Raw genomic sequence first — 16,235 nt, forward strand, 5'->3', positions numbered from 1 at the left:
GTCACACACACACACAACACAATGACAACATCAATCTCTAAAAGCACGTCACACACCAACCAGTCTGCCTGCATGCATTTAAAACATGGCGATGGGGAAAATGAAGGGGATGATGCTCTGATATTTATTGTACATAGAGATTGTGCAATGGACACACACTGCTGTTAGCTATCTGGGTAGAGTTGCATCCATCAGGATCTCTCCACACACACACAAATCTCCTCTCCGTCCAACACTGAGCTATGTTCTCCAGGTAATTGTAAACAGAGTTGAACAGGTTTGCAGCTCCCTCTGGCCATCTCTCCACCCGACCTACTCTCCTCCTCCTCCTCCTCCTCTTTCAACTTCTTCCTCTCTCCATCCCATCTTTCTGACATTCTTGCCTCCCTCTCGCTCCCTCTCCCTCCTTCTCTCTGTCTCTAGCTCCTTTGCTCCCCCCCCCTCCACACCTGTCTTTGATCTCAGAGCCAAGCGTGTTTGCTCTTCTCCTGCTTCGCTTGGAGCAGGTAGGCAGGTAGGTAGAGGTCCATCCAAGAAGCCCCTAGCGGTTAAAAAGAGACCCTGCTGTGTTAGATAAGATGGCTGCTAGCCTAATATGCACACACACACACACACACACACACACACACACACACACACACACACACAGGTAAAAAAAAAAGTCAAACACACAAATAATAATTAAAAAAAACTCCTCAGCACTAGAATACATACCTCAGGTTCTCCATACAGAGTCAAAAGCCTGTGGCGGCAGCGGATGCTGACACTACTGCTGCTGCTTCTGCATGTGCTGAAGCTTTAAATCTAATCCACAAAAGACTAAGAAAGAATAACAGCACCTTGCGTCTGTAGATCTGAGATGGGAGATTATGTCAGCTCAGAGAGACAGGAGCGAGTAAATGTCACGACATGTGAAAAAGGCGAGTCGTGTGTAGACACGGCTTTAAGAGATAACACACGAGTAATGCTCACAGACAGCATTGTTAGCATGAAGACGATCACAAGGGGCTTAGATATTTGTTAGATGAAGAGATGGGTAGAGAGTTTTAAGAGACATTTAATTAGCTCTGTGTTGATATAATGCCATCCTGATTCTTCCATGCACTTGATTCAAGGAATGACCTCTTCCTAGGCTTTCCTAGGTTTCCAGAGGGCTTAGGTACTATTCTCAACTACATTTTAGAACAGTGTTCATATATCTATATATGACCAGAGAATGAGAGCATCTATCCACACAAGCGCATATCCAATCTTGTTGATTGGCAGGTCCTTCCTGTTGCCTTAGTTTTCCATTTGAGATCACGCCACGACTCTGTTTGGTCTTTTGCATAGTAGGCTACATTGATTCTGATAGATCACCTGAATGGCATTTTAAGCTGCATTGCCTATTCAGCGTGAAGCCATTAACAAAAATTTCCAAGCATTTAGAACATAAAAATTCCAATGAAGATGAGGTGACAAGGGCCACTTGATTTCCTTAAAACTCAAAAGAGTGACGCATGTGTAAGATGCTCAGAAATTAACATAGAGACGTCGAGCTATATCCTCACTTGAAGGAGCTTGTGTGGACAAATAGGGTGAAGAGTTAAATGGCAATGATATTATTACATACTCGTTAATCTGACTCCATTTGATTGGCATGGCACACTACGAGAATTGAAGATATACTATTGGTAGGCAAATTAACAATTTAATAGGCATTAAGCCTTAAAAGGTAAATGTAACCAATATCACTTCAGTTGAAGGTAAAATTAGACTCACATGGTCTACTGTAGCAAAGTAGCAAATGGTAACAAAGGAAACTTAACCAATTCACAGAGGTAAACTTGACAAGTTAGAGATAACAGATACACCAGATAAAAGGATACAAACCCAGAGATAGAGAAAGGGGGAGAGAAAGAGAGAGAGAGGGAGAGGAATAGGGGGAGAGAGGCAGAAGACCAAGCCACAAGGCCCAAGGCCCTTTTCCCAAGATGGGAAAGAAGAAGAGACCTGGAGGACCAGAGCCTCCACTTTTATCATTCACTTGGGCCACACCCCGACTCATCAGAGCCTTTGTTGTCTGAGGTGGATGGGTGTGGCCCAGGTGGATATCATAACTTTATGCTACAGTTTAATTCTTAATCTACAACTATGCACAGATACATTCAATTGTAACAAAACCATAATCAGACTGTTGCCCACATTACAAGTATTAATTCAAGACCAAACATGAATGTATTATTCACAACACATATTTACAGAGCAATACTGTATAATAATGAGGTTGGCCTATCTCACCATAAGACATCAAGTAGGCCCAGGACTGAGTTACCCTCTCAGTAGAGGGGCCATAACCAGGAGCAAATGGTCACTTTATGCATGAGCGGGTGTTGGGGATCTTTGGCCATGGCCAGCTAAGACAATACAGATCAAACACAGGTATCCACACATGTAAATTGAATGCAAAAGGCATTCTTTAGAAATGCATAAGGTTTGGGCAAAAGACGGGCCTTACACATGCAACTGGAACACCATCGTAGCAGGGGGCATTTTGCACAAAATGTCAATGTTCTGCAAACAGGAGAAGGGAGTCTGGTAGCATGCAAGAGGCCAATTGGAACGGGTACAGTACTTTGGTACGGGTCAGTTAACCTCAAAAACAGGACAGAAGGTTACAGGGCATAATGAAGGTATGTAGCAAAAGCTCAGGACACTGAAGGGGCCTCACCCAGCTTTGAAAAAGGCCTGTGCCTCGTCCTGCATATTTAAGCTGTTGCTGTCTGGACAGAGGTAACCTTTGTCTACATGCAGGACTAACCGATACAAGAGTTAACTTCGTACCAGTGGCCTTTTAAATAACTTCCTATGATTTTAATTAATTTAAACCCTGTCGATTTGGTACTTTGGTGATGTGCTTTTATGTTCCTATGCTATTTATGTTTTCACATTGTATTTATAATCTATCTCTGGTGTTCAGTTGTGATTTTGTGGGAAGGGTTTGTGGGGGCATTGCTGTCTGTACTACAAATGGCCTCTTGAGGACAATAAATACATCCTAGATCCTTGAAGTGAAGGGATGCAGGGTCAGAAATTTGCAGGTACTTGTTGCTTGAAAGGTTTTATGTACTGTAGGTTATCGGCCAAACTGTCATTTTAAACATGTGCATCAGTATTGGTCCAAAATGTCAATCAGTGCAACCCCTCCCGTCACCAAATAACAAACAGATAACTAAAAACCCGAGCATGAAAAAATGAAATTGCATAAAAACATGCAATATAATATATATATATAATATACATCTTAACATGTATATACTCAGACCCTCTACACGCCACCAGATGCTGTTACTTTTTTACATTGTTTGTTTACTCCAAGTCATGTCACGTGCTCATGAAAATGTAGACAGGGTCCACAGGCAGAACATCTGAGGGCTTATAGGCTTACATTCCACTTGATTCAAACAGACCAAACCTGGTGTATATATATATATATATATATATATATATATATATATATATATATATATATATATATATATATATATATATATATATATATATATATATATATATATATATATATATGTGTGTGTGTGTGTGTGTGTGTGTGTGCCAGCGATGGCACCTCTTCCAAGCAGCACCTGCCCACCACCGTGCCGCGTTAGATCTCATTTATACGGTACCACCTTTGATGTGTGCATACCCAACCCCATCACCATGCCCGTCTCATCACCGCATGTGTGCATACCCAACCCCATCACCATGCCCGTCTCATCACCGCATTTTGACAGATCTAGCCTTCGGAAAAAAAAATATACAACCCAGCTCATTTTTTGATACTGCACCATTTTTTACGTGCTACAATGTGACGCTACAGAGAGTGACATACAATTCAGATGTCTTTGGTTTGTTTTGTTTTGGTAATACAGAATAAGTAACATCTGAAACAGAGTTCAGATAACAGTTAAACCAAACCATAATACCAAACTGTACCACTGTATTAACAGCTCAGACACTTTAAGACGTAACCACATCACACCAAAAGTAATTTGCATATTCTAAGTACATTTACAATCAAAGCAAACCGAGTGTCCTGAAGCAAACCACATACCATGTTGACCTTTAACCCCGCAACCTTGAGTACCTAATCAGTCAATCTAGCCTTTGTAGTGATTAACTGTCCAAGGTTTGATGAATACCACTCGACCCCTTTGGGAAATAACACTGTGTGATAACAAATGGAACAAAGTAGGCACGGTCACACGCACTGGAAAGGCTGCCGACTAGCTCAGGATAAAAAGCACAATAAAAAGAATAAAAAGTAACTCATCTAATAACAGAGTCGGACAGTAACAGAGTACATTTACTTGAGTACAGTACTTAAGTACAATTTTGAGGGATCTGTACTTTACTCGAATATCATTTTTGGGGAGTACTCATGACTTTACTCAAGTACATTTGAGAGGCAAATATTGTACTACATTTCTATCCATAACCGTGGAGTACCCAAGTATTTCTTCTAAAAAAAAGGAAAAGAAAAATCTCGAAACCCTCAATTTGTTGTTTTCCTCTCAAACGTGATTGGATTGTACAGGCGCCACTGATTGGGACAGCCTATCAGCAATCACCTTCAGCTTTCCGCCAAAGTCAACTCCATGGTCAGATTTAGATAAGAGAAGAAACCATAGACGAAATAATGGATGAAGACGCAGCAGGTCCATCCCGGGAATGTGCCAACCTGTGGCCCCACCTCGGCAGACTATTTCAATTTTCTGAACAAGTTAAAAAGTTGGCAAAAAGATGAAAATTACTTGATTTTACTTTCAATTCCTTTTACATTCTCCAAGGTATTAACATTAACATTTTTCATAACTCCATGTAGGACGTTTCTGTACATAAATGTAAGCACTGTGGCAGTAGTAATGCAATATTTAGAAAATGTAGGCTACTCTTGTACTCTTGATCCTCAAGTACTTTTAAAAACAAGTACTTCAGTACTTTTACTTAAGTAGATATCTGACTGTTGACTGGTGTTGTGAACAATTGTGGGGTAAAAATGTAAACTTGTAAGCTTAATTTACACAGAAACATTTCATAACATCAACAAATGCATTTTGATATGAATCAACCCATTGCATTTCAACCTTAGTCTGTGTGAACAGGGATTTAATCCACTTTCCACACAAGTTTCGTATTTAACTTTGATTTTATGTCAATTCCAAGTATTTCCACTGAGGATTTTCTACTCGAATAGCCAGAATCCACTTTTTAAAAGTTGAATGGAAAGCTATTATGAGACCAAGTCATCAGATTGTGGGAATTTTGGGGCGGGGTGGGGGGTGTTGGGTCTGACAGTACTCTCGAACTGATTCCACAGATGTGCCAGCCAACCCAACAACCCTGGTGCATTCCTACACTGCTGTTGCCAATAAATAAAAATAAACATATGGCAAGACAAGAGGAAAAAAACACCTTGCACTTTACATTGCAAAATTTACATCTTTAACATTTCCAAAACTGGATTGAACCCTCCAGTTCGCTTAGCTTGGCTCAAAATCAACGGCGTCAATTCCAGCCGGCTGTTGTAACAGGTTGTAATGAAGTCAAACTAGCATACATGTGGGCAGAAAAAAACACTCAGCAGGCTCCGGCTTGACACCGACAACGTGCAAATAAGGGCTGACATTTGAGAATGATGGAGGAGGCACCGCCATGCTAAATGAAATAAAACTGGCAGTTAATGTGTCAGTACTCGTCCCACAAGGGGGGCTTTGCAGAGGGAGTTTTATGTAAATGCTTGTGATCTTCATAATTAAAGAGTGTTTGCAGCAGAGGTGCATATCACTCTTGTCTCTTTGAAAAGGATGTTTACTGTCTTCTACAGCACTGAGAAGCTGGCAGTCTCAAGACGTGACTGCCTAAACAGACACACACACACACACACAAAACACATAAACAAGCAGCAATGATAAATGTTCTTATAAACATTGCACCAACAAAAAGAAAAATATCCATGATGGGCCAGGGGAAAAAAAAATCCTTTTTTACCATGTATGGCTTCTCTATTCATTCGCTTATCTATATATGTGTGAAAGCGTGTTCATTTTGCGCGCACCCAGTGACACACACACACACACACACGCTTTGTGAATGTGTGTACAACTCTGAACCCACGCTCTTATATCACCAAATCAATGTGTCAGAATTTCTCATAATTACAATAGGGGCGCACAGAGGTTCAGCATTCATGGCTTTATGTTTCTTTTTTTTCCCCCCTGCCTCTGACAGCTATTTTGGAATTGGACCACTCCCCAGACTGGGAGAGAAAAACTCTTTTGAAGCGCAAATCAGTGGAACAGTCAGCAGGAAAAGAGAGGGAGATCGGCACTTGTTGGCTATAATTTGTTGTGACATGTTAATTGCCTCAACACATAATTCCTCCTAATTGATGTTTGATACGTTGCAGGAAATTAGGCCAACTGTACAACACTGCAGATATTAAACACGTTCTCGATCGTGGGCTTGTTTTATGCTCAGGGTGGGTTGTGAGGGACTTGAATGGCTCGTTTCTCAATAGCAGTTTTTTTGACACATACTAGGGAGCATCAGATAGCAGTAGCTAGCCTGAGTGTACTACTTTGCATGTGTGTGTGTGTTTGCCAGTGTGGAAACAATTTGTCGCATTTAGGAATAGACAGGGACAGGGTAAGAATAGAAGTGTTGTATGTGTGCATATGCAAAACATTTGTTTACGTCACTATGCATATGTGATGTTTGTTTGTGTGTATGTATGTGTGTTTGTGTGTATGTATGTATGTATGTATTTGTGTGTGTATGTGTGTGTGTGTGTGTGTGTGTGTGTGTGAGACGCCTTTACCAACGGGTAGCTAGTATCACCCCAACATCAACGTTCCCTTGCCCAACCTGTGGCCAAATGTGTGGCTCACACGTCGGCCTCCCTTCCCTGGAGTAAGCATCATCACTGGACACAATGGACAGCTGAGATGAGGCGTGTACATCATGTACACCCTGTTCCTCTGCATGTGTGGGATTCAGCATTATTGCAATCTAACCTGGGCAATTTTGACAGAGTTCTGCGTTGAGCCTCCGGCATGGTACTCCACTTTGCTCTTCTTGGCAATCTCATCAAACCTGGACAGACAGAAAGCAACAGGATGGTGTGTGTGAGAGAGAGAGAGAGAGAGAGAGAGAGAGAGAGAGAGAGAGAGAGAGAGAGAGAGAGAGAGCACTCCACCACATGTTTACAAATACTAAGCCACAGAATAAACCTTCTAAAGTAGCATAAGTGGTCCAGAACATGTTCCACAATCCTTTTGCAGATCATCAGACCCATGCAAACATGCTCAAATAACAATACACACTCCCATATTAAAACAAAAATTTTTTTTGAATTCAAATGCTCTTTTTCACACCTTTACCTTCAAGCTTTGTGACTGTAAAGATGTTTTATTCAATTACCAGTGTTGGCAGGTGGCTTCAAAATCATATGCATTCTGCTATTGCCATCAACACCTTCTGTTTACCCTAAGCAGGGGGGAAACTGCGGCATCTGCGGATCATCTAGAGCCACAATGGTGGTAGGGGGTAAAGGTGGGAAAGATCTGTGACTATAAACGCGCGGTATGAGAAAATGAGTTTTACGGGATCGTTAGGGGGAAACGGATGAAGTCAACGGCATTTCGGCACACGGCTTGGGATGTTTGTTGTTTTTGCGTCTCCGCGTTTATGGGGAGAGTCGTAAAAGTGAAGTCATATGAATGCCCAAGGGCGTGGGAGAACTTCAAGAGTGGTGGAGTGGAGTGTTTGCTTGAGTTTGTGTGCTTATTTACTTCTTATTTTTATTTCTCTTCAAAGAGATGACTAGGGACTGATCTCAAAGAGCATTTTCAGGATTCAGACAGAGGCTCTGTTGAAGTACCTCCTGGGTGTCAAACAAGAAAAGCTTTGAACGAGACATACCTAGACACCATTCGACGGATGTAAGCACAACACTTGTCCACTGGATGACCCGAGAATGAAATGCAGCATCAAAAACCAAAACTGAAATCGTTTCATGGCCACGCCAACAGCTCATGAGAAGTTGAGGAGTTAAGGGAGTTCAGTTCATTGTTGCGGTTCACAGCACAGTTGGCATATTTCGTATGGAGCAATCAACTGGAGCTAGAGGGATCAGGGAGCAAGAGTGGGACGGGGATAGTGGGGGAGCTGATTGGAGATCGCGCTGAACAACGTAACAATGAAGCTAATATGGCATGCCAGTTCATCACTCTAATTGATGCTCATAAACTGTGGCTACATTGCCTCTGTTGCAGCTATCAAAAAGCAAGTGAATGGGGTTTGAATGGGGGGGGGGTGATTACTCACCAGCGCTATCAATCCTAGTCAAAGACTTACATAAATATAGGCCACCAGTTTCTATGGAAATTGTTACGACGGTTATCATTCAGACCTACAGCACTTTTTGAGGGGGGCTGGCAGGCCTGAATAATATGCTTTCCAGTCATGAGTCATGGTTAAAAGCTCGGATTTCAATTGACCCATTTTGAAGCCCTTTTCCCTCCCTAATCATCCCACGAGAAGCCCCACCACACTCCAGACATGGGGCTTATAAAATGGTGGGTAAGCAGCAAAAATATAAACTGACACCACTGCGAAACTTTGGGGAGAGGGAGAGAGAATGAGAACAGAGCGCTGTTAAAAAATGTGCTCGCATCATGTTCTATTTGCAACGGCTTGGCTAACACTATTAACATGCGAGTGCCTAATTTAAGAGAGAAAGCAGGAGAAGAACACACACAAAAAAAGAATAACTGGTACCAATAAAAAGAAAAAAAAAAAAAGAGGGAAAAAAATGAAAAAAAAAAAAAAAAAAAAAAAAAAAAAAAAAAATCAAGGATCTGGTCTTTGAAATCCTCAACCACAAATGATACGAGTAAAAAAAGAGCAAATAAAAAGTTTCATGTCAGTTTGATAAAAGCCAAACTGACATTTCGACACATGTGTTTGTAGTTAGCCTTATTAAAGTAAGATGAGGGGAGAAGAGACCCTTTTTAAAAAGCTACGCTTAATCTGCTATCCCTCGGTGAGTCCATCGAAGAAGTGGATCTATTTTTCTTTTTCAATCTGCCTGAAATGGGTTTCAAAAACCAAAAAATAATTTCTTCGAGTCCACGTTTCTTGAGAAGGGGTTCAAACAAACAGCTGTTTTTAATTAATCCAAAAGCTCAGATGTTGTCTAGCTTTTTTGATGCAAGATGCAATTTGCAACAACACAAATTAATGCACACTCATATAAGAACCCGCCTTGTAAAAAGATAACTGTATTCCTCAGTTTCCTCTCATTATGCAATCACACAATTACCTTTTAAAACGAGTATTAACATGGAACATAAAATGCCTGATTAGCCTACTTAACATTACACTCCCACACTTATTAAAATCTCTGCTAAAATGTGTAAAGAGGTATCAAATTTTACATGCTATTTCCCAGAAGAAGAGCAATACACGGATCAGCTATAACATCCACCCATAACTTGAAGTGGAGGTTCCCTGATTATGCATTAAGACGTAGGCCCTAATGCTGGATTCTGTTAAATATGTATGCTTCTTGAATGCTAATCCAGTGCTGGAAAGTGTTAGTGCATCAGTTTCTCCCTGCTTGCCCTCCACACGGCCCCGCTACTTGATGTTTTCAGGCAGGTTTTTCCAGGCCCTTATCTCCCCCATTTAAGTAGCCAGTTCTGGCTTACCAGAGGATTAGCACACAATAGGCACCGTAAATGAGCCAGTGAACAAGCAACTCTAGCGAACGCTGCCTGGCCCTACAGCAGTCTCTCCAGAACAGGGTGGGGGGGGTGGAGGAGAGGCGAAGAGGTCTACTCCCACTCGGATCACTCTCTCCTGGGAAGGCAATGTGAGAGTGTGTGTGTGTGTGTGTGTGTGTGTGTGTGTGTGGGGGGTCAAGTATGTGAAAGTAATAACGGCCAGCTTTTGTCTTAGCTGTCCGTTTCCTCATCCTCTGGTGTAATCGGAGAGCCTCTTAGCTCAGCGGCGTCTCCCTATGTGGTGTGCTGTGATGCTGCTGGCCAATAAAGATATCAAGTGCAAACCAGATGTAAGAGGTTTATATTTATGGACTAAATTGGGGCTTTTAAAGAAATAGTCTTGCTCCCTTTCCATCTCTCCCTCTTTCTCACACAGAAACACACACACACACACAAAATGAGCACTTGGCCCTGAAAGCTGCATGTCCTGTCATGTCCTGTCTGGAGGTCTAACGGGGGCAATGCGGTCCTCCTCAACCAGACTGTCAGACTTTTCCATGCGAGTGGAAAATATGCCGACCATAGAAAGAAAAAAAAAAAAAAAGAAAAAAGGACTATGTGCTAGACACCTGTTGGGCTGCAGTCAGAGAGGAGGAATTCCAACACTGCGGGTGTTTATATCGCTAAGGCAGCCAAGGGACTCCAGGAACCCTTTCAAAAACAGACACACGGCTCCTGCTGATCCGTCCAGGCCTAAACCACCCACCCCCACCTCCCCTCCAACACACACGCACACACAGCCACTCCACCAGCACCTCCAACGCCCTCCACCACATCATCACCACCGCCGCCTCCACCCAGCGCCACCCCTTCTCCCACGAGAGGAGATATTCGCTCCACCTTCGAGGGGCCCCCGACACAGTGACGCCGTTCAAATCCCCTCCGAAACGGAGCAGCTGCCCTCTCTCTCTCTCTCTCCCTCTCTCCCCTTCCCAGGGGAGCTATCGAAGGAACAGGATCACATGACCGTACCAAACACCTGTTTAACCCAATGACACTGGACCACAGGCTGCAGACTGCATACACTGGACCTTACCAGGACTTCCAAGAACTTTGACACAGAGGCCAGTACGGAGAACATTTGTAAAAGATGGAGAGTTTATGACTTGGTTAAGGGAAAAGAGGAGGAGGAAGAAAAGTTGTGAGGAATGTCACGGACCTGACAACTGCAAGCCACACCCATCCACACCCGTCTGCTGTAACTCAACCACACTTATTTGCAGCAATAACAACCAGTGGGCCGAGATTCTCCAACAGGGACTCACTACTTCGCCCAAGTAACAACAACATGATCCCCTTTTCGCCAGGCAATGGAACATGAAGTGGGCAGAGTCCCCTGAAACGTTTGTCCAGTATCCCAGTCACACAGAAGGTCACTTGTAAATCCTAGCCGTTTAAAGTTTACCCCTTTCAAAGACCACAGTAGTGCCCAGAAGAAAAACTCCAGGCCTCTCGTCCCGGCAGGAAGATCACGTGGGTCGGCAAACTGACCAAAATCCTCCCACAAAAGCCCAAAGCTATTCCCACTCGGTCAATCCTGCTTTCCCCTCTTTTGATGTTGATCGGCCTCAGTCCGACTCCTGCTAAGCTCTCCGAGAGCCCCTCGGAATGTGAGCGTGACCCGGTACTGATCGATGCCCTTGATTGGACGGGCGTCCTCCTGACTGCTGTTCTGGGTTTAGTGAGCGTTGTGCATCGGTTCAGACCGGTGGGGGTCTTGCTAATGATCAAGGAGTCCTGCACACGCACACACGGCCAACTTCCATCACATCTCACCCTACTCAGTCCTGCTTAACTACCTCACTCTTATAAGCTTCTTACCAATCACATAGCACAAGCCATAGTTTATTGATCAAACCCAGAAATCTCGGAAGCAGGAGTGGAAGTCAAAATCTGTGTGTGTGTGTGTGTGTGTGTGTGTGTGTGTGTGTGTGTGGGGGGGGGGGGGGGGGGTTGGGAGGGGGTTAGGCACCAGTGTAGTACACAATGAACTTTGAACTAAAAAAAACTCCTGTACACTGTCTGGTTCACTTGCAGTATTAATTTTATTGTAAACAAAGCTTCGGTCCGCAAAATGGACACTGCCTCTAAATCCGATCAGTCAACAGAACTTTCATCTCATTCTCAGTACTCCCATCTCCTAGCCTGGGAACACCCAGACCTTCACAATTGTACAATTGGGGGTCTGGAAAAGGTTCATTGACTTACAACTTCCAGCAGGGGCGTAACTAGCAGTGAAATTAAACTTAAATTAGTACTTATCAAATCATTTCAAAAGTGTAGCAATCTTGTAAACAAAGATTTCAAATGCAGATGTTTACTCAATTCCAAAAACAAAAATACACGTCCATGCCGGATTAGCGATTGTATTTTTTCGTGCTCGTGTTTTGGGGACATTGGAAATGAGCTTCAATGGCTTCTTGGCCAGATGGACTGCTGAGCAAATCCCAAAATTTTGTTTTGGGAGTTCGTATGGGTATTCCCAGGCTACCCAACTCCCCATGTCGGATCCAATGTAAAACCACAGACCTTGGCAGGCTCGTATGAACACAGTAAAAGTCTGTCTGCAAGAATGACTAACATCTTTTACTAAACCTTTGTTTTCCCCATCAATGGCAGGGAGGTATTGAAGGTGGATCCTTGAGCAATAGCCTCTATGGGCCAGATTAGTAAATAAAACAGAGTTTGTTGTACGGGTGCAGCTTGTGCTCAGTTTTTTTTTTTTTGTGTTCTTTGTTTTTCTTTTTTTCGATCCTTTCTCTACCCCCTCAATTAAATTGTTTGTCAAAGTCTTCACAAAGGGTAGCGCAGCTTGTCTGGCTAAAATCAATACCCCTTGTCACCTCGCAGTGAAAACTTGTCGCAGCAGCAGACAGGGCCATTAATTATACCAGCTGCTCAGCACGCTCTTTGCCAAGCCTCTCAAGGTGGAATCTTATCTTTTCTTATTTCAGATCAATAATTATCTCTTGGTATGTTTTTTTTTACCTTCTTCTTTTGGAGGTCTTCCTGAAAAAGTAGATGACTTTACCCATCAGAGAGGTGCTTCTTCAAAAAATGGTTGATTTTTTTGTTTTGTTTTGTTTTTTCTTTTTTTTCTTCAGAAACTAACAACAACTGGAAGAGGAGGCTGACCGCGCGCACACACACAAACTAACACACATTTAGACACACATATAGACACACACACCCCGGACACACACAGACGGGTGGTGGCACCAATGGCGGTTCCATCTACCGTGCCATCATGGCGACGCTGCCCTGAAAAGACTCCCACTGCTGTAATGAAAGAGGAAATGACCCAACCTTCGTATGAATCCATCCTCCTATTCATACACAAATACCCGCACAATTATGCACAGTCTGCATTGCCAGACTGACAGGCAGGTGGATGGAACATTAAGACACAACAGGGGAGGACTATGAGGGAAAAGAAAACAGGGTAAGCTGTAGGGGAGAAGACACACAGATAAAGGAGGAGAGAGAGAGAGAGAGAGAGAGAGAGAGAGAGAGAGGAACAAAATAGGTGAAAAGAAATAAAGAACTGTTTTGTTGTTGAGATAGATAGACAGACAGACAGAGAGAGAGAGAGAGAGTGGAGTGGAGGAAGAGAGACAAAGAAAGGAAAAGAGACAGATACAGAGAATGAGAAGAGAGAAACTTCTGTGCTGTTCTTAAGAGAAAGGGAGGAAAGGAGAAAGACCACAAAAAAGAGGGACTGGGAGAGAGAGCGAGAGAGAGAGAGAGGCGTAAAGCTTTGTGTGTGAATAATTCAGCTCCCCGCTGTGGATACCATATGGCCTGGTGTGAACTTTAAAACACATAGGGAGGGCGAGCCGCTCACAAGACAGCAAGGATCCACTGTGCATATGCTTAAATGTCGCTCAGGGGGTCCTCAACCACCTCCTGTCACACGCTTGAGTACTGCAAAACATACACCCACCCACACCACCCACACACCCCACACACCCACACACACACAAATACAAACATAAACACATGCATATACACATACACACATACTGACTGACATACACAACAGATAGACACAGGTTTGGATGTCACGTGTTCTGTAAAAGACAAAGACACACACACACACACTCTTGCATGTCATGCATCTACAGCAGCTTCTATCTGAAAAGAAAACACATCTTCCACTCAGGGTAAACACTGGCCGGCACGGCCGGTTTTAAGTAGCATAGCACCACAAGTCGTTTTATTTTTCCACCAACGTGCCAAGAGAAATCAGCACGCTCGGAGCAGAGGGTAGTATTAAATTAGCCTTGGCTGAAAGACCGAGTCGCCAAGGTTACATTTTAGGGGGATTAGAAAAATAAATATATTATTTGAAAAGAAAAAATTAAATAGAGAGGGGGAGTAGTGGTGGAGGTGATGGGGAATCAGTACAGTTCAATGCTGTTCTGCTAGACTCTGGTTCGTTTCTGGCGCCACCTGGTGGTGGAAAGTTGACAAGATGGATACTGTCTAAATGAGAGGTCTGGATCAGCTCCACACAGATTGCATCAGCCCCTGGTGTCTCTGCGTCTGTCTCAGTCTCCCTCTTTATCCTTCACTCCATCTCCATCGCTCTCTCTCTCTCTCTATTCCAACTCTCTTTCTCAGACACTCTGTGTCTGTCCATCTTGCACTCAGCTACTCCGGCTCCCTCCTCCCCAACCCCTCACTGTGTCCCTTCACACTCTCCCTTTCTACTCCCTTAACCCCCACCCTACCCCACCCCACCCCACCCCACCCCACCCAGTATCCTTGACAGCCTACACATTCTGCCCCCCCCCGTCCTGCCTCCCCATCCACCTCCACCCCCAAAACCGCAGAGTGACAATATTTATTGCGGTCCTGACGGCTGGAGGCGGCCGTAAAACATCCCGGTTGACGTGGAGACGCCGCGCAACTGAAGGGGAAAAACAGGCGGGACGTCAACCGCATAAACAAATCTACACATGATTTCCTCCGACTACCACCGCTAACTGACATATTTACAGTCACCCCCCCCCCCCAAACCACCCACCCTCCTGAAGAACATTTTTGGGACTATTTTTATAAAGACGACCCCTTTTTCTCGACAATCATTAGCATGAGCTGAAATATTTTTCCCCTTTTTCCTCTCAAAGTAGAAATGTCTCTCTACAGAGGAAATAGCCAGGACCAAGTTCTGGCCCAGGCGTTAGGCTGGAATGAATAGGGTTTTGTGGCTTTGCCTGTTTCACTTGCCTGAGAGAGAGAGAGAGAGAGAGAGAGAGAGAGAGAGAGAGAGAGAGGAGAGAAAAAGAGAACGGGAAGCCTGTTTTAATGAGGTCATCAAAATTATAGCTCGGCTTCCAGACGGATGTCCACTGAGAGGACGGCAGAGAGAGCTGGGGACGAAGCAGATCAATAGAGCCAGACAGTGAGGAGCAGAGATGGCTTTATTTTAGAAAGGGGGGGGGGGGGTGACTTTACGGCTCCATTTAACAGACTGGGAAAGGTAGTGGACTGACTTGGGAGCAGGTCAAGAATACAGTGCAGCTGAAAAGGATACAACTGGGAGCTGGGCTTGTATCAAAGGATGATATAAGAGGTTGACACATCATCACACGTCCCTAACACACACACACACACTGCTCTTTGGCTAGGACTCCCATGTGTCCTCTGGAGTGACCAGTGAGATGGTAGCCTTGGGGGTTGAACTTTGACCTCGAGTGGCGATATTGACCAAAACAGACTGGAGGAGAAGAAGGAGCAGGAACTCAAAAGGGAGTTTGGCCTGGGCGTATGACATGACCATCAGCAAGGGGGAGATGAGAAAGGCTGCTATGGTGGATGTCAAGTGTCAATAAATCCAATGTGACAGCAGCGTAGGAAATCTAAATGACTACATGTGAGACACATGCTTGCCCAGCAACCGAGATTTCTCAGACATGAAGGAACACTTTTAGATCTCCTGTTGCATTGGGACATGCCAGCACACACACCTCCATAGAAAACAAAAATAAAAAGAAACACACAGGCTCATTCACAAACACAAACACACACACACAAACGCACGTGCACACACACACAGACAGACATAAAACACATGATTGAAAAACACAGACTCCATCCCCACTCTCGCTCACTTTTGAAAACAAATCGCCACCACCTGGGACTTCATTGGCCAACACACCAGTTCAGTTCTCATATTTTGCAAGACAGAGAATGGTGGGAGGGTGGGGAGGGAAATTATAGGAGTCAGGAGTGTTTACAGAGCCTGGAGTATCACACACACACACACACACACACACACACACACGCCGCCGCGAGCAGTAGACTGCAGAGTGCTTCTCTTCGTCAGAGGAGCCTTTGTTGTTTTCCCTCACAGCAAGCTCACCAGGCTCTCCACATAACAGCAGGGATCTCTCTCTTCTCTCT

At 43.9% G+C, this 16,235-nt stretch overlaps 1 protein-coding gene across 3 annotated transcripts in view; it reads right to left on the reverse strand.

The window, feature by feature from the left end:
- adkb (adenosine kinase b) overlaps positions 1-16,235 on the reverse strand; it is a 144,782-nt gene that overhangs the window by 117,571 nt on the left and 10,976 nt on the right. For all 3 annotated transcript variants that reach the window (XM_048233906.1, XM_048233909.1, XM_048233908.1), the window contains one exon: positions 7,056-7,134. In XM_048233906.1, the coding sequence (XP_048089863.1) occupies positions 7,056-7,134 (79 nt within the window). The remainder of the gene's footprint in view (positions 1-7,055; positions 7,135-16,235) is intronic.

Source organism: Alosa alosa, chromosome 22 (genome assembly GCF_017589495.1).
Source record: "Alosa alosa isolate M-15738 ecotype Scorff River chromosome 22, AALO_Geno_1.1, whole genome shotgun sequence".
In the NCBI taxonomy this organism is placed as follows: Eukaryota; Metazoa; Chordata; class Actinopteri; order Clupeiformes; family Clupeidae; genus Alosa; species Alosa alosa.